This window comes from Sciurus carolinensis, chromosome 12 (genome assembly GCF_902686445.1).
Source record: "Sciurus carolinensis chromosome 12, mSciCar1.2, whole genome shotgun sequence".
NCBI lineage: Eukaryota > Metazoa > Chordata > Mammalia > Rodentia > Sciuridae > Sciurus > Sciurus carolinensis.
In genome coordinates, this window is record NC_062224.1 from 28,093,253 (window position 1) to 28,113,342 (window position 20,090).

At 34.0% G+C, this 20,090-nt stretch overlaps 1 protein-coding gene across 1 annotated transcript in view; it reads left to right on the forward strand.

Annotated features, from left to right (window-relative positions):
- Cubn (cubilin) overlaps positions 1 to 20,090 on the forward strand; it is a 281,227-nt gene that overhangs the window by 10,491 nt on the left and 250,646 nt on the right. Inside the window, exons 7-14 of the mRNA XM_047520823.1 lie at positions 1,989 to 2,115; positions 3,092 to 3,254; positions 5,545 to 5,676; positions 6,812 to 6,907; positions 10,214 to 10,332; positions 10,753 to 10,939; positions 11,992 to 12,104; positions 14,379 to 14,613. Of these exons, the coding sequence (XP_047376779.1) occupies positions 1,989 to 2,115; positions 3,092 to 3,254; positions 5,545 to 5,676; positions 6,812 to 6,907; positions 10,214 to 10,332; positions 10,753 to 10,939; positions 11,992 to 12,104; positions 14,379 to 14,613 (1,172 nt within the window). The remainder of the gene's footprint in view (positions 1 to 1,988; positions 2,116 to 3,091; positions 3,255 to 5,544; positions 5,677 to 6,811; positions 6,908 to 10,213; positions 10,333 to 10,752; positions 10,940 to 11,991; positions 12,105 to 14,378; positions 14,614 to 20,090) is intronic.

Genomic DNA, 20,090 nt, shown 5'->3' on the forward strand with positions numbered 1-20,090 from the left:
ACACAAATCCCTTTAGAGCCTAATGCTCATGCGTGAGTTAGTAGAGTATGTGAGGAGAACAGATTTAAACCTGGAATGTCTTGTCCCAGGGTTTCCCAAACAGATCTCTCATATCTAGGAAATAGACTTGGCAAGGAAGAGAAAAACAAAGGAAAAGAAAGAGAAAGAAATGAGATTTAGAAAGCTAGTAATAATTGATTTTAAGATTTTTTAAAAATTTGCAGGTGTGGGGTGTGGTGTGGACATGCAGTTTCTACAATAAAGTCAGTTGGATCAAATGCTCCAATGTATATGAAATGTAAAAATTCTGCAATTCTCCAAATCTAATGAAGTTCTCTGTAAACATATTCTATGTAAGTATGAGAAAGAGAAGAGGAAAGGGAATAGAACATATGAGGAAAAGTATAGAAAACAGAAGAGGGGGAAGATAAGTAGTTACAGGAAGGGACAGAACAACTGAATTTCTCCTTGAGTTTAATCATTTATTGTTATTCCTCTATGACCTTGTCTTAATGAGAAAAGATCTTATAATACTTGGAAATGTGATTTGTTAATGAAATAGCTTTCATATAAATATATATGGCCTTGTAAATTGCATGGCTCATACTTATACCAAAAATATCCATTTGTCTGCAATTCAGAATTTAACTGGGCATCCTAAATTTTTATTTGCTAACCTGGTAACCCTACATGTGAGTTCGTGGAAACTGTTCCCAAAGTCTTACTCTCCCCACAGTCTTCTGGCCATGTTTCCTGATGGCTTCTTCCTTAAAAACTGACCAAGGACATCACCCCCAGCAATTATTTATGAGGACCACCATGCATGTGCCACATCCTGTCCCCGGGGTGGGGCGCTTGATCCTCTTAAACAGCCAAGCTGATTTCAAACATCATCTGTAGATCTTAGCTGAGCTCCTTGAACCTCAGTGGGTATTGTTAAAAGAGTTTCTCCACCTTGTAGAATGGCCCCTTTTCTAGAACACTAGAAACTTGATCCTTTTTCCAGGTATGAGAGTCAAGTAGGGCCATGTAGATGTTCCCTCTTCCTTGTCTATGTCCCCTGAACCTGAGGGTCCATTCTCTTCAGGAGGGCTTTCCCTGCCAGTGCTGCTGGAGTCTGACAAATGGTGACCTCTGGGCTCTTCCAGTCCCTCAGATGTGTTCAGATGAGTGTGAATAAACTTAGGCTTCTGTGACTCCTCTGTCCCTTCCTCTTCCTCAACTCCCACATTCCTACCTCCACAAGTTCCCTTTAAGGCTGCAGTGCAGATATAAAGCTAACTCAGCAACTGTAAGGAACAATGTCATAAGCAACTTTCTTTATTTGATTATTATTGGTCTGAAATCTTCTAGTAACAAAATGCTCATTGGTAGCTTAGGTATCATCTAATCATTACATTTTGTCCTGAGTTAAAATGTGACTATGAAAGAAATGTCACTATGTTGAATACATCTTTTATGGATAGAAGACTTATCACCCTTTGTAATATGAAAGTAATCATCATAGACTCAGATATGGATATCACATTGCATGTGAGGTTTTACCAACCTAGAGAACATTCGGGAGTCATTAATTTAGTCAATGTCACCTGAGCTTACTGGCAAGTCCAGCAGAATGGATGATGAATGAACTTGCTGATCTCCCCCTTTCCCTTCTTGAATCAGCTTTATCACCCATGTTTTATAGATGTCTGACCTTTGAAAGTGCTGTTTCATGACTTGATACAAGAGGAATTGTAGAGGTAGTCTTATGGAATATTAAGTCATGATTCTCTAATACCTTATTTGTGAAGATAACACATTCAATAAATCTTTGCTTGGAGCAGAACAGTGATTTTCTCCCAGGGCTCCAGCCAATCTGTGATGCTATATTATGGTTCCATGTTAATATCACCGATTTGCAATTTGAGTGTTTTTTATTGATGCTAAGACACAGGCACTGGCCTTAAAGCACAATCCCTGGCATTGTGTTCTTATGTCACCAACAGTTGTAAATGCACACCTGAAACATATGGACCGCAATGTGCCTTCAAATATAATGACTGTGAAGGGGGCTCTCAGGAGCGCTGTGGCCATGGCATCTGTGAAGATTTAGAACGACAGCGACCTGGAGAGGTAGGTCCCTTTCCCAAAAGTGACTCCTTGTGGGAGCCAGGCTGTTAGTTCTTCATCCTGTGCTGACTATGTAGGACTACTGCCCAGTGGAACTGCAGACGGGAAGTCATTTCCTGCTCATTAGTAGGGCACAGTCAAGGAGAGAAGATGAAATATTCAGAAAACTGGAGCCAGATGTTTAAGATTTCATTATATAAAATACTAAGTTTTTATGATTCCTTTATGAGCCTCTCTGAGATATTACCTTGCCTTGGCATTATGAGTTTTAACAGTGACAAGACATGGAAACACAAAATGGTTGGTTTTGTCAGCAGCATGTAATTTTGAGTCTGGATTCTTCCGACCCTGAGCTCCTCTCCTATACTGTTGCAGATTCTGTGAATCTACTTCTCTGATATCCCTCTATGCTGGGTCCTGGGGACCTTAGCTCCTGACCCACAAAGTCACCCAATCTGGCCAGTGTGTCTGTTTAGAAGAACTTTGGTACTTTCAGTTTTATTTATTTATTTTCCTGTTCATATGATGGAAAATGGTTTCTTCCAGTGGAGGAGTGGAGGGGAAGGAGTGGGTAGAGGGGAGGATGGGAAGGAAAAGAATAGACTTTCAAAAAGGAAATAAATAGAACTGATTTTCCAAGGTCTGAGCCTACGCGGGTGTTTTTCCTTCTAAAATCATAGCAGGGTGAGTGAATTGACTTTAATTATATTGACTTGCAGTTCTTGATTGTTGTTGCTCTTTCCCTGGCATCTTTGAGATAAATTATAGGAGTCTCTTACTCTGAAATAAAGATGTTTCCTTCTTTTCCATGGTCTAGTCTAAATGCTGAAATCATAGGGGAAGAAAAAGAGAAGCCATTCAATTGACTTGATGGACATGAATGTTAGATCATAAACAATTCGGGGTTGGTGAGATTTTCAAAGACTTCTCTTGCTCCTTTTCCTGATTGTCTTTGTTTACTCTGTTTTCATCCTACCAGGTCAACTTCACCTGCATCTGCGAAGTTGGGTGGACAACTGGGACAGATGGTGTCTCTTGCACGCTGGATAAAGATGAGTGTAGCGTCCAGCCTTCGCCTTGTTCAGAACTTGCACAGTGTTTCAATACTCCTGGCTCTTTCTATTGTGGAGCCTGTCCAACAGGTACACCCTCAGGACCACATGCCAGGCTTTGCACGCTAGGCAGGCAAGGCACCAGAACCAATTTCCCTGTACTGATGTGCAATACGAAGACCATTCTTAGGAGGTGTTTGAAACTAGTTGAATGGCCTATTTTACTAACTTCTGCTTGAGATCATCATCTTACTGTGACCTTTGTACAATAGAGGTAGAATATTTGTCCAAAACTGTGCTAGAGTCAAACTTTAGGCCAGTGTTAGCCATAGAGTTGAAAAGTTCTAACCTTCTATTGCCAAGGCCATCAATTGACTAGACATGTGGTCAAGAGACATGCCCTATCTTTCATACCAATCAGATGTTTGCAAACGTGAGGAAGTCTTTGTCTCCACTGCAGTCCTTGTCTGAGTGTGTCCTTTGAGTACTCTGTGACCTTGGTGTAAATAGGGATGCCCAGCTCTATCATTGCCCCACAGACACCAATCTCCAGGGAAGACCATATGTCGAGTTGCTAAAAACAGGGCTCTTTACTCCAAGCTCCTCTCTAATGGTTATGAGAGCATCACACATTCAGCACATACTTATAGGGTACCTACTAAGAGCAAAACCCAGTGCTGCGGTGCCCTGGAAGCCATTGACCAGTCTGCAGGGTGTTTATAAGACCTCTCTCCCTGGGTGTTCTTAGAAAGTAGAAGACACACAGATTATCATTATACCAGCCATTCTTTATGAAAGCATCATTAAGGCACTGTGTAAGTGTAAGCAATTATTGTCCTAACTCTTGAAACCACAACAAAAACAAGTCATGGTAGGAATTAGTATTAGTCACATTTTTCAATATGAGATCTTGAGGTTTGGAGAAGTTAAACTAACTTTCCCCAAATTCTGTAGCCTACAAGTAACCAGGATTCAAACCCAGATCTGCCAGATTCTGAGCTAAGCTGCTGAATACTCCATTAGTTCACTCCATTAGACACCCCCCCCCACACACACACACACTGACCTCTTCACTTAGTGACTTCTGGTTTTAGTGATTTTCTGCATGCTTTAAGTTTAGATCTTGTAAAACTACAAAGAAACATAAAGGTATTTTCCCTCTTAGTTCTTGAGGGCAAGTTAAAATTTGTAAATAACCACAATCTGTAAGGTAATTTACCAATAATAATCTTTTAAAACAAATTATTTCAGTTGGAGGATGGGCAATGTGTTCTTACATTCTTCTTTTTATTATTGGAGGGAAAGAGTAATGACAGCTTTTTGCTGTCACTCCCAAATTTCCTGAATGCTAAAGTAATGCAGGCTGCTTATAAAATATAAAGAAACTACAAAAATATGAAAAGAAAGCAGAAAAAGTACCGAAAGTCATATCGCTCTGAGAACCACCATTAATATTGGGGTGCATTTCCTTCCAATTTTTCTCTTTGCACTCATTTCTCATTTAATTACTCACAAATATGTTAATTTTCTTAGGTAGATTCTTAGAAGGAGACTACTTAGACCAAATGATATAATGGCTTAAAATTTTCAACATTATTATAATTTTAACAACTTGAGTTATAATAATAATTATTATAATTATAATTTGTTAGCAAAATGAAATAAAACAAGAAAAATTGAAGCAAAAAAAATACTCTCTCTTCACCTTCAATCTCATCCTTCCAGTAAGATTAGTTATCCATTTTCCTTATAAACACTGAAAAGCACATGCAGATTTTGAAACCATTATTTCCCTAATTGGGAGTATATTCCAACTCCACATATTATAAAATTAGTTGTTTTCAATTAAAATATGCATGGAAAAATTATTTCAATGTGTGTGTGTGTGCACATGTATGTAATACGGGGCATGCTTGCTATTAAAATCATTTTTCGTGAGTCATGAAGAATTCAGCTATATCCTATTGACCACTGAATTTTTTTTCCTATAAAACAATGTTGAAATAGATATCTTCTTACCTACATTTTAATATTCTAGGTGTTTTATCATCATAGAATAAGTTTCAAGAAGAGGAATCGTTGTCAAAGGAAATGTATTTTTGAAAATTTTAATGAATACTATCCGATCTTTTTCCAAATTGGTTATATTAATTTAACATCCAGTTAACAGTATGTAAGAATACCCTATGTCCCCACAACTTTGCCAGAATTTGATTCCAAGAGTTTAAAACATTTTTGTCGATCTGACAGGTACATCTCATTTTAATCATTTTTTGTTTGTTTGTTTAGTAAAGTAAATTTTTCATGTTTTAAATCTTTGTGTTTTTTTTTCCTGGTTGACTCACATACAGAGCTAACCTCTCACATCTTGTTTTTCTAGGCTGGCAAGGAAATGGATATGACTGTCAAGATATCAATGAATGTGAGATAAACCATGGTGGTTGTTCTCTGGTTCCACCTGTTGGGTGTATGAACACACCGGGATCTTTTAACTGTGAGGACTGTCCACCAGGTATTGCACCGGATTTCCTGCCGTCATTAACGGCAACACATAACATTTGATAGCAGAATCCTGTGTTGTATTTTTCAATATGATTTCTATCCAAGAAAAGAAACAGAATAGTACAGAACATTTTGTTTAACTTGGTGTTTCAGGATACATTGGCATAAGTAACTATAGGAAAGAATTTTTTTTTTAAGTTTTGATTTCAATAGAAAACATTAAACCTTTAAAAATGGTGAAATTGCCACTGAGATCATTCAGAATTTGAATTTTTTTCTGTGTGAATCTCAGATCTACTGCTGTATTGTTCTCACATATAATTTATTAATATAGTACACTCATGGAATGTTTTACATATGAGGTTTGCTAAATCACAGGCACAGAATACATGTTAGTTTCTTTTTTTTCTGGAAAGAAGTTATTACTGCTACTCTTTCATCTAAACTGAATTAGTATCCAAGAAGTTCGGAGAGTTCTAAGGAATAAACTAAAAATTTGCAACTTCTAATAACAAGAAACAACAATACTTTTGACTTTTCCAATAATTTACTTCAAAGAACGTAAGGGTCACAGAAATTCAGAGATGTCAACTTCCTTAGTGTCAGCACTTTCTAGGTCTACCAGTATCTTCAGTCATATATATATAAGTATATATATAAAATATATAAATAAATATATATCATATTTATCATCATATACTTATGTATTTATTATATATTATATAAAATAATATATTTACTATATTTTGTGTATAATTTATTATATATTATGTAACATAATATTTATCATATGTTATATATTTATTTATTATATATTATAATTTATTTACTTATTTATTTATTATATATTATATGATAATATATATGATATATTTATTATATATATTTCTGTGCATATATTTCTGCATGTATATATACATATATATTTTTTCATTAAAAACAACCTAGAACATAATTTAAGAAGTCAGTTTACTAATTCGTTACTCTTTTTTCTCAATTATAGTATTTTATTTATGACACTTCATATTTATATCTTCTGTTTTGATGGCAGAAGATATCTGGTTGGTGACTTGAGAGTATCTGAGTCTCAGATTGGCATTCTTTCTCCCCCATCCTTGACATTATTTCTGCTCTGCTTCGATCAGGGTATGAAGGTGACGGACGAGTATGCACTCCCATAGACATCTGCTTGATCAATAATGGAGGCTGCCACCCAGAAGCATCCTGTTCCTCGGCTTTAGGTAATGACTCACCACTCTCTTTGTCCTTGGGTATTTTACTATGACCCTCCAAAACAATTCAACATTTTAAAAACAATATCTTCTGTCCACAAAATTCTTATTTTAATTCTTGAACAGCAACCCCCAAATTAATCCACATCATAAAACTATGCACTTGGATTTTTAAAAAATGCTATCGAGCTTTAATGATCTGCTTTAATTTAGGAATTATTTCCCACAGTAATTAAGCCACCTAATTAATCCCTGACTATAGTCCAGCAAGCAGGAAAGAGAAAAGGAGGGAGAATGAAAGGCCACCTCCCTTTCAAGGACTCTTCCATTTCTCTGCCATTGGCTAGAATTGAGCCACATGGCTGATCCTGGGTGCAAAGGGAGTCTGAGAAGGGTAAGCCTTTGTTTCAGGTCTTGTGAATCAGCTGAAATAAGGTGTTCATTATTAATGCAGGGGAAATGGATCTAGGGTGATCCAGTGTCTGCAGTGCTGCATCTCCTATAACAATATCTCTGAGAGTGTATTATTATATATACTCACAAATAGTACATAAAAATATATTTACTATATGAAAATATGTATTTACTCTTTGACAATATTACCATTTTTTATCTTGGTCAATTTTATAGGCAAAATTAGTTTCCCATTATTTTCATCAATGTCTTTGGATTCCTAATAATTACTACTTTTCATATTTACTAGCTCTTTTTCTAGTTTGTACATATCTTTTGCTCATTTGATTTCCTATTGACTTGTAAAATTTCATTATGTACTAAAGTCATTATCTCATTATCTTTCTTATGTTTTACAAGTATTTTTTTCTTGGCATGTTGTTCTCTTAATTTTGTGGTGGTGTTTTCTATTTGAGAAGTTTAAAATTTTTACATAGTTGAAAAAATAATTCTTTTATTATTTCTCCTGTTGGTTTCATCTTATTGATACTTTAAAAATAGTCAAGTACATGTTCTTTTATACTTTAGTATTTTTTTGCATTAAGATCTTTGATCTTTTTAGAATTTGTATATTTATGATATCAAATAGAAATCGACCCTGATATTTTTGTCCAAATGCACAGAACTAACTCTATTTATTGAATAATATGCTATATTTCTTATTTCAAAATATTTCTTTTATTTTTAATTAATGTCATAAATATGCATATATAGATAAGAATATATATGTGTGTATGTTGGTATGTACATGTATAAGCATACACATGTACTCGCAACTAAATGCTTGTTAAGTGACAAATGGCATGTTGAAGTGGTTAGGAGTATGATTTGTTGACTTGTATTTCTCCCTGGCTCTATCATATTCTAATTGGGTACCCTTGGTTAGGACATTTAATCTCTCTGTGCTTTAGTTCTTCTATGAAATGGGAATAATCAGAGTCCCTATCTTGTAGGGTTCTTCAGAGGATTAAATGAGTCTATACATATAACATCTTAAAACAGATACAAAGGTAACTCATTTTTTATATAGAAGGCAGTATAGTATCATGGATGATACCAAGTTGTACTTTACATACTTTTAAGTTGATTTTTTTCCCCAAGACTGGGGTTTGAAACTAGGAATGCTTTACTGCTCTACTGTCCCCAGAAATTTTTATTTATTTTTAAAGGTTTTTGAGACAGGCTCTTACTAAGTTGTTCAGGTTGACCTTGAACTTATGATCTTCATGCCTCAGCCTCTCAAGTAGCTGGAATTACAGACATGTGCCACCACACCCAGCTAAATTGATCTTCACTGCAACCTGTAGGTTTATCCCAGGAACTAATGTCCAGGCAAAGCTGCAGCAACACTGGTGTTACTTACTCCATTTTCCTCCAGTAAATATTTTTTCAAGAAATAATTCACTGTAAAGAATACATCTCTAGGCAATTATTTATTTTTTTAAAAAATGTTTTATTAATAAAACAATCTTGTATGTACAACCATAGGAATGAAAAATTGTACCCCATTTGTGTACAATGAATCAAAATGCAGTCTGTAAAAATAAAATTAAGAAAAAAATATAAAATAAAAAATAAAAAAACAATCCTGAAAATAAGGTGAGAATGCAAAACATTTATATCATCAACTATTCTGTTGTAAATCTGTTATATTGCACTATTTATTCTATTTGTTTCTTTAATTCTTCAGCAAGGTTTCTGTTTATCTTCAATACTAGTTGCCAATGGGGGAATATGTTTAAGTTAATTGCCATATTGATCTCCATGTATTATTTCAGCCATCTTACAGCAATGGAAAGAACATGTGTTTCTTCAATGAGATGTGACTTTTTTGCTATTAAATAAGAAATCCGGAAATCTCTAGACATGAAATTTAGTGAAATTTTCTACAACACTAGAATGAGTATTTTTTTTTTTTAAGTCCAGAAGAAAACCATGGAGATCCTACGATATTCTCACACTGTCTTTACTTATTATCATATGCACATCATAATTAACAGTGAATATTGATTCATGTTAGAATAGTTTCAAGCCCTTTAAGTCCTTTTGACCAAGTTTATCCCCAAACCACTGAGTTTGTCATGTTTTTGTTTTGTAACATGGAAATGAAGAACTAATTAAGAAGTGTGGGAGAAGTTTCGGTGCTGATATTTTGGGGATTTCCCACTTACCTGTGTTATTGTATTACCTTCTATCTGCAGTTTTACTGAAAAAAAAGTTCTCTAAAGTCTCATATCCATTTAGTGATGACTAGCCTGGGTAAAACTGGCAACATATAGTCTGCATGTCCGCATAACTGGGAATATGTGAACCGCCCATTCAAATTCTACTTCTGTGTAATGTGGTGTAGGCACCTTGCATACACAGGTGTTCCTGGCTCCTCCACATTCGGGCTGTGTATCCTTGGTAAAGACAATCTGTCTGTGCTCTGTCCTCATTTGTGAAGATGCAAATGGGTATAATAGCACCTGTTATAGGACTATTGAGAGGATTAAATTAGCGCTTTCAAAGAGAGCATGATCAGAGGCATCTTATATTCTGCTGATAACCCCTCCATGATGAGGAACTCCCATCTTCTCTTGCTGTACCTCTCATCTGTATATAGCTCAGAATAATCTGGTATGTGAAATGACAGTACTAGTGTTAATCCATATAAAGCATTGGAAATATTTAATGTCGTTTTTATTTTAATTTTTTAAAAACCAGAAAAATAAAGATTGTAATATTTTCTTCTTTCTCCATAGGAATATGTAAACTTGACATTGATGGATTCTTATCTAGATACCAGAACCTGAGTTTAGTTATTGCACTTGAATGAAGGAGGATGCCTATATTTACACTTCCATTTTTATTTCTGAACAGGTTCCTTACCTCTCTGCACCTGTCCCCCAGGGTATACTGGAAATGGTTATGGACCAAATGGATGTATGCAATTCAGTAATATTTGCCTAAGTCGCCCCTGTTTAAATGGACAATGCATAGTGAGTCCTTTGTTCTTCGTGGGGAAATAGAGTATTTGAAAATAATTTTGGTTCCACTTCTAGAAAATATATTTTTATATTAATTTATGAGTTTCAAGACAATGATTGAAATTTAAGATAAGGAACCTTGAATATCACTTGGATAAAAGGTAGGTTTAGTTCCCAGGAAAAACAACCAGTTAATTTTTTTTGCGGTGACTTACAAAGCCTACAGTTTGATTCAAATAAATATGACTATTTATACTTAGCAATTGTCATCTAAACTTACTAATTACAAGTTTGGCTACTAGAAAATAATATGGTTCAAGTCCTATTGAGTATATTTTGTAGTATCATTTTTCTTTATTATTTGAGTTGATTTCATTTTATTGTATATCCATTTGTTTTATGGTATTGTGTTTTTTTTTCCTCTTTCCTTAGAACACAGTATATGGTTATTTTTGTCAGTGTGACCCAGGTTGGGCTGGTACCAACTGCACAGAAAACATTAATGAGTGTTCAAGCAACCCCTGTTGGAATGGGGGAACTTGTATCGATGGCATTAATGCTTTCAGTTGTGAATGCACAAGTTCCTGGACTGGATCTCACTGTCAGATTCCCCAGCAAGGTATGGTCACCACCTCTTATAACACAGGTATTCACGATTTAGAAGTACAACAAGTCCTTCTGAAGATTCTCTGAATCAACAACAAATTTTCTTCTCCAGTTGCTCAGAACTCACTCTTTCTTTGTAGATGTGATATAGAATTTATGAGGCAAATATTTATATATCTCGATTTAAAATCATAATGGTTTTTCTTCAAAAGAATTAAATTAGTATTTATCATTGTGTTCTGTCCTTTCTGAATCAAAAACATGCTAAGGCATTTTAGTTTTCTAAGGGAATATTTCTCATGTAGCAGTCATACATTTCCTTAAAATGCTGCATGTAATCACATAACTTTTCTGCTCTGAAATATGCACTGGTTCATCATTGCCTGTTAAGTAAAAGTTGGAGTTGTTTTTCAAGTATCTTCTAAAACCAGCCTTTACCCTATCCATCTAAACTTATTTTTCACTAGTTCCCTAGAAATAATTTCATTTAAGGGACATGACTGGCTGCCGGATCCCATGTGCTATTATGAGTATTTCCACTTGTTATTTTATTTGGGATGTTTCTTCCCACAGTGCTCCCTGAGTTTCTTCCATAATATTTCCTCCATTAGGTCTCTTCTGACTACTCCATCCCTCACTTATTACTCCTGATTCTGGATCAACACAATGATGAGATGTTGCCATGTGTTGAGGATAGTGGTGATCCCAGTGGAGAAATATGGAAGCTTAAAACATTATCTCCACTTGTTATCTGCTTACCTTCTAGTTGAGGAGAAGAGACTTATCCAAATGGCAGAATAGATACCAGAACTAAAGCTATGAACTAAACTGTGTGAGATTGAGTCAAGTTTCATAAAGGAATAGAATGGGAGCCAAAGTCAAGGAGGGTTCATGAAGGTTTGTGGAGAAGGTGATTGTATCTTCAAACTAGACTTTAAATAAGAGATGGAGTTTGGGTGTAAACAGAAAAAGGAACTGAGAAGAGGGAATGACAGGCCAGAGTTACCTAGGCTCTTCCTTTTAGGAATCTCTTAAAAGCACAGTTCTTCATCTTCTCTTTTGCAGTTTGTGGAGGGTCCCTCTCAGGGATGAATGGAATAATCAACTACACAGGTCCCAGTGTTGGCTATTTTCATGACGTTAACTGCTTCTGGGTTATCCGAACTGAAGAGGGAAAGGTAAACGTAGTAACTCCTGTCCAAATGCAAATTTCATTAGAGTACATACTATAATATTTGAATATATATTAAATAAAATAAACATAATGATAATTCAAATGTCATGTATTGAGTACTTACTCAGTGCCAGGCTTTGTGCTAGATATTTGCCAACCTTTCTCTTATCATACCCTAACTCTTCGAAATAAGTAATAATATTCTCATTTTATAGATGAAACAATGGAAAGTAAGAGAAGCTATGTAAAGGTCTTCTCCCCACCAACACTGCTTAACTTATAATTGGAATAGTTGAATTTCAAAGTCAGGTTTGTCTGCTTCCAAAGTCCATGCTTTGGTAATGAATGATTCTCCACATTGATTGACTAACTGTAAGCTAGAAGTTAATTTGTAAAGTCTAGTTGTTACTGAGACAGTACCGTTTGAAGACAACCACTCATATTAGTATAATATTGATAATTACACAAAACTGGTGGTTATTGATTAGTATGCAATATCCATTACATCATTAATATGGCTTTTTATTTCATCCAATGTCTTTTCTGTGCCAAGTACTATGCTACATGTTGCATAAACATCATGGCATTTTTAACTACCAAAACCCTAAAGATAGGAATTATTATCTTCATTTTACATATGAGGAAATTCAGCCTTGAGCAGTTGAGAAATCCATCCAGGACCATGTGGTTTGTAAGTGGCATGTGGTGACTCAACCCCAGGCCATTTGCTCTAAAGCTTGTGATCCTGAGAAGCTATGTGAATACTTTACTCTTAAAATAAAGACCTGAGCCCAAGGTTTTTCGTGTTATTATACCCAACATTAATTACTTAAATAAGTATTTATTTCTCAACCAACTCTTGGACTCATTAGAATAAAGTGGTAAGTCTGAATAGATAAGATTTTCCCTTGAAATTCTGTTTACATTTTCCAGCAGACTAGTATTACAGAGGACATTGTACAAGGGTCAGAAATGTTATTTTCCCCTGAGAAGGGAGGTTTCTTTGGGATCTTGTAACCCCACAATAGATTGAATTCAGAAACAAATTTCCCAGTGGGTATGTTATGTGAATTTCCTTCCTTCCATTTAATTTTCATTAATTCTATTTCCTGACATTGAAAACACTTTTTTTTTCCCCCAAGGAGAAGTCCTTATGTGAAAAATTTTAAATATGTTTATTACCAATTCATAAGAAAAATCATCCTGGTTTTGTCTTGATTGTTGTGGTTTTACATCTTCTTCTCCCACAATAATGTATCTAATATAGTAGAAAATATGTACAAACCAGAATAGTTCAATTAATTAACATTTATTTAATTTCATTTAAATTGTTTCACTGCATAAAATGATGTAATGATGGGTAATATCTTTAAAATGCCCTCACATAGAATTTCTAAAATCTCCTGAAATTCTTATTAGCTGAGCACTTGTGATTTTAGACTCTGATGAAAATTAAATTGTACAGCCATTTTTGGTCATTTGTTTTAAATGAGATTGTCATTACAAAATCTTCTATGGTTTTATTCATTATATTACTATATTTGAAGTCTGTGCATTCTAACAGTGTACCTCAGAGATAAATTTTCATGTTTATTCTCTTCTACTTGGATGCTCAGCACCTTTCATTTTACCTTATTCCCATTCTCATCCTTTAATGATATCCAATCCCTGAAGACTCACACTATGTGCATCTGTCCCATGCCTACTCAGCCTACACCTAAATATATCAGTCTGAACTGTGTCTGAGACCCCTATGGTCTCATCAACCCTGATGGGAAATGAAGAATGTACGTGTATATGATACACTCCATAGGTCATTCAGAGGATCACAGTAGAGATTCTTATGCAAGGCAATATTAGTTAAATTTAATTCACCGTAGATTTTTTAAATGGACAATTCATTACATTGATTTAGAAACACTGTAAGACATACATTTGAAGTGAACATATATGACAGTTTAATGAAATCTAACTAAATCTATTTCATTAAGATTTCTTTTCATTGATACATAGTATTAGTACATATTTACAGAGTATAGTATAATTTGATATTTGTATGCAATGTGTAATGATCAAATCAGGGGAACTAGCATTCCTCAAAGTGTTTTTTTAAAATATATTTTGATATTAACTGAAATTTGGTCTTAGCAATTTTTAGCATGAGTCATTTAATTTGTAGAATTTCTAGACATATTGATGTATAATTAAGAAATGGTAGATATATGAATTCCAAAACACTGGAAATGAAAATAATATATTATGGTTTTTCTACTTCTAGGTTCTGCATATCACTTTCACTTTTTTCCACTTAGAAATGGTGAACAATTGCCCACGTGAGTTTCTTCAGATTCATGATGGAGATTCCTCAGCAGCCTTTCCACTTGGAAGGTTCTGTGACTCCAGACCCCCTCAGGACCTCCTCAGCAGTGACAATGCTCTCTATTTTCATCTCTATTCTGACCATTTGAGTAATGGAAGAGGATTTACAGTAAGATGGGAAACACAGGAACCAGGTATGTGCAAACATGGGGAAAAGCAAAGCAAATTTTGAGGTTATTAAATTTTCTTAATCAATATTAGACTTTTGGATACATGCCAAGTTTGGGGATCCAGAGATACAGAATATGTTAATTACTTAAAATCCAATTTCAAATGAATTGGATTTAATTTTGCATTCAAAGATAACAAATTAGGATATATTAGAGCAATTAAAATACATGAATCCTAATGAGTCCCTTATGAAATTACTGAATATCTTTATAAGCTCTGGCAGATTTACTTCCGAGATACCACTGAGGACATTGTTCACTCCTTCATCTGACATTCCTTATCTTAACGTCCATTTGATAACTTGTTATTTTGCTTTTATACCCAATTGAAAAAACCTGTAACTATGAAAAATTTAAACATGTCAAAATAAGAGAGCACAATATACCAACGCCAGAGTTACCTACAGTAACTCTGTAGGTCTATTTCTGACTTGTTTTATGTTTTCTTTTGTTCCATTTATCAATTCTGATTACACCTTGGCTTAATTACTGTAGTTTGAAATTTGGCAGGTTAAATCCTGTAACTGATATTTTTAGGTGTGATGGATTCTTTGCTTATCCATATATACTTTTGAATCAGTTTACTTATTTCCCAGTGATCTGCTGGAATTTTGTTGGTATTTCATTGACTCTATAATCAACTTAGGAAGAAATGATCTCTTAAAATTGAGTCTCCCTGTCTATTAACTTGTACTATCTCTATTCAGCTCACCTGCAATTTATCCTGGCAATGTTTTATAGATTTCAGTCTTTTAGTATTCTACACATTTTGTTAGATTTATTTATAAATATTTGATATTTGATGTTATGTAAAAATATTAATTTTCTAACATTTATTTTCTACCTGTTGCTAACATAGAAATACGACATTTTTTAAGTAATGGATTTTGATTCTAGCCACACTATGAAATTCATTAATCATTGATTAATTCTCATTTTTTATAGATTCTTTTGCAGTTTTTCATGTAAAGTTATTCCATGTGTGAAAGAAGGATATTTTTCCATTTTCATTTCACTCTTTTTAACTATTATTTATTTTTCTTGACCTTATCCCATCTAAGACTACCAGTACAAAGCTAAATAAAGGTGGTTGGACAGACAGCCTTGTCTTTTTTTCCAGCTACACAGGGGAAATGTTTCATTATTAAATCCTTGAATATAATGTTAGACATAAGTTTTTGTAGATAACTTTCATCAGATTAAGGATATTCTTTCCTGTTCCAATTACCATTGCTATATAACAAATTACAAATTTAGTGTTGTAGAACATTAATTGCCTTATTTTGTTTCTGATTTTATGGGCCAGGAATTTGGAAAGGGCCCAACATGATAATTATCACTTGAAATCTGTTAAGCAATTACAATCAGATGTCAGCTGGGACTGTAGTAATACAGTTCCTGCCTCACTTGCTTGGGGCCTTGGGTTCAGGATGAAAAAAGAAAGAAAGAAAGAAAAAAAAAAAAAAAGAAGGACTCAAGTGTATAGATAACAATACTGGCTCTTTTGGACAAGAGCTCTGTCAGGCTATTGACCTAATGGCCTAATGTTGCTCCTCTAATGAGATATTATTAGAGTAGCTCTTCTTCATGGCAATTGACTTCACTTCCAGCAAGCATTACAATAAATTCAGATAGGTACTAAAGGCATTTTATTTTATTTTATTTTTTGTCTGTCCTTGAAACAACACTGCATTATTTCTGCCATACTTAATTGGTTGAATTAGTCACATACAGATCCAAATTCAAGAGAAGGAGATACAGATACCACTTTTCAATGGGAGAAGTATCAGAATTAATAAACATTTTTAAATCATTCTTACCTTCCCAAGAATTTCTTTAAAATCATGAATGGGTTTTGGATTATATAAAATAGCTTTTCTAAATGATCATATGATCCTATTAAGATGGTATATTCTTTAAGTGTGGTGAATTACATTGATAGATTTTGAGCATTGAATCAACTTGGCAACAAGTACATTCACTTTTTCATGAAGGGTTTTTTGTTTGTTTGTTTGTTTTTTAGAGCTGGGAATTGAACCCAGGGGCACTACATCTCAGCCCCTTTTATTTCTTATTTTGAGACAGGATCTCTGTAAGTTGCGTAGGGCCTTGCTAAGTTGCTGAAGCTAGCCTTGAACTTGTAATCCTACCTCAGCTGCCTGAGTCTCTGGAATTATAGGCATGTACCACTGTGCCTAGCAGGTTATTCTTTTAATATATGACTGGATTCAATCTGCTAATATATTTTTTCAAAATTTTATACCCATATTTGGGAGATAATGACAAATAATTTTTCTTTCTTGTAATTTCCTTGTCAAGTTGTAATGTTGATCCTTTAAAATCAGGTGAACAGTGTTCCTACTTTTTATATTCTCTGAAGATATTTGTGTAATATTGGTAATTGCTTAAAAGAATTCACCATGAAGTTAGTTAACACAGAAGTCTTCTATGTGAGAAATTTTAAATTGTGAATTAAATTTAGTTTATATATATAAATATATATATTTATATATTTATAAATACATATATAAATAAATATATATATATATATATTTATATATATATTTATATATTCAGATTTTCTGGGGGTTTTTTGACAATTTTTTTTCTCAAACTCATTCATTTCATCTACTCTTTCATAATATTTTCATACTATCCTTTAGTGTTCTTAGGGTCTATAGTGATGTCTTCTCTTTTCCTTCCTGATATTGATAATTTATGTTATCTTTTTTTCCTTCATCAGTCTTACTAGGATTGATTTTATTCATCTTTTCAAAGTACCAACTGTTAGCTTCGTTAATGTTTTCTGTTGAGTTTTATTTCATTCAGTTTCTTTATTTTATAGTTTTCTTCTTTCATTTTTGGGGGGAGTGCTTAACTTACTATTACCTTTATTTTTAGCATATGTATTTCTTTATTCACAAATGTTTAATGTTTTAATTAGTTCATTATAGTTTTACATAATATTGGCAATTGTTTTTATATAATCATACATGCATGTAATACAATTTGTTTCACTTCAATCTCTACTACTTGCTCTTTCCCTTCTTTCCTCCCTCTTCATGTTCCCTTATTCTACTCTACTGATCTTCCTTCTATTTTTTAAACTTGTGCTTTATAGATATATATAAAGGTGGAATTTACTGTGGTATAGCCATACAGGTACATGGCATAATTTGGTCAATTTCATTCTGCAGTTCCTCCCTTTTCCCATCCCTCTCCCTTCCTTTCTATTCTTTTCCTCTATTCCATTGATCTCCTTTCTATTTTCATGGGTTCCCCTGTCTTTTTTTCCCTTATGCTGAGTGAAATACAAGCCACTCAGACTTTTCACTTAGCATGATGTTCTCCAGTTCCATTTATTTACCAGGAAAATGCCATAATTTTATTCTTCCTTATGAATGAGTAACACTCCATTGTGTATATGTACCATGTTTTCTTTATCCATTCATCTGTTGATGGGCACCTGGGCAGGTTCTATAACTTGGCTATTGTAAATTGCACTTCTATAAACATGGATGTGCTTATATCACTGTAGTATGCTGATTTTAGTTCTTCAGGAAAAATACCCAGGAGTGGGATAGGTAGGTCCTATGATGGTCCCATTCCTAGTCTTTTGAGGAGTTTCTATACTGCTTTCCAAATTGATGTACTAATTTTCAGTCCCATCAACAATGTATGAGTGTACCTTTTCTCTCACATTGTAACCAGCATTTATTATTATTTTTGTTCTTGATGATTGCCTTTCTAACTGGAGTGAGATGAAATTTCAATATAGTTTTGATTTGCATTTCCCTGAATGCTAGGGATGTTGAACATTTTTTTTCATATATTTATTGGCTATTTATTTTTCTTCTTTTGAGAAGTGCTGTTTAATTCTTTTGTCCAGTTATTGATTGTGTTATCTTTTGGTGATAGGCAAAGATCTCCCATTCAGTATTTTCTCTTCACATTCTTAACTGTTGCCTTTTCTGTGCAGAAGCTCTTTGATTCAATGCCCATTCCATTTACTGATTCTTGGTTTTATTTCTTGACCTTTATAGTTCTTGCTAAGGAAATCAGTGCTTGCATGTTGGAGTGTTGAGCCTACATGTTCTTCTAGCGGTTGCAAAGTCCCTAGTCTAATTCCTAGGTCTTTGATCCACTTTGGGTTTTCTTTTGTGCAGGGTGAAAGATAGGAATCTAGTTTCATTCTTCTACATATGGATGCCCAGTTTTCCCAGCACCGTTTGTTTAAAAGGCTATCTTTTCTCCACCCGTCTTTGGCATCTTTGTCAAAGTATCAGGTGACTCTATCTTTGTGGAGTTGTTCATGTCTTCTACTCTGTTCTGTTGGTCTTCGTGTCTGTTTTCATGGCAGTACATGCTGTTTTTGTTACTATAGCTCTGTAGTATAATTTGAGATCAGCTATTGTGATACCTCCTGCATTGCTCCTCTTGTTCAGTATTGCTTTGCTTTGGCTATTCTGTGTCTCTTATTCTTCCAAATGAATTTAGAACTGTTTTTTTTTTTTTTTTTCTAGTTCTGTGAAGAATGTCATTGGTATTTGGATGGGGATTGCACTAAATCTGTTTGCACTTTTGGTAGTATGACCATTTTGGCAATATTAATTCTGCCTATTCGGGGACATGGAAAGTTTTTTTCATTTTTTAAGGTCTTTTTAATTTCTTTCTTTGATGTTCTACAGTTTTTATTGGAGAGGTCTTTCACCTCCTTGTTATTCCTAAGTTTTGTTTTTTTTTTAGATTGTTGTGAATGGGATAATACTTACTATTACTTTTTAAAACATTTTTTCCCAGCTTCTTTATTGGGAAGCATTGATATACTTTCAACCTTTAAAACATTTTTTATATACACTAGAGCTATGTCTTTTCTCTGAGAATTGTTTTTTCTGTATTCCATGGATTTTAAAGTGTGTTTTCATTGGCATTTAGCTTAAAATATCTTTCTCATTCTTATTGTGGTTTCTCTCTGACCATGGGTTTTATTAAAAAGTGTTGCTTAATTACCAATGTGATCATTAATCTTGCAGTATATCACTTCAATCTTTTCAAATGTGTTGAGATTAGTTTAAATGGACTAATATATTTTATATGGAAGTTGGCATACTTCCATATAGACAAGAAAGAATATGTATTCTGCAATGGGACAATATGGGTCATCTATATATGTCAAGTTAGCCAAGTTGGTCAGTAGGTTTGTTCAACTACTATATTTATTTAATGATTTGAAAGATGTTTTCTCTATTAGTGAAAGAAGTGTGGTGAAATCTCAAGCTATGATTGCAGAGTTGCGGACTGTTCTGCTCTGACAATTTTTGCTTTATATGTTTTATTTCATTATTTATTTCTTCTCTCCCAACATTTCAAATATTTGTTTCTTACAGCTTTATTGAGTTGGAATTCTGATAGGTGGCACTGAATCTGAGGAGCACTTTGGT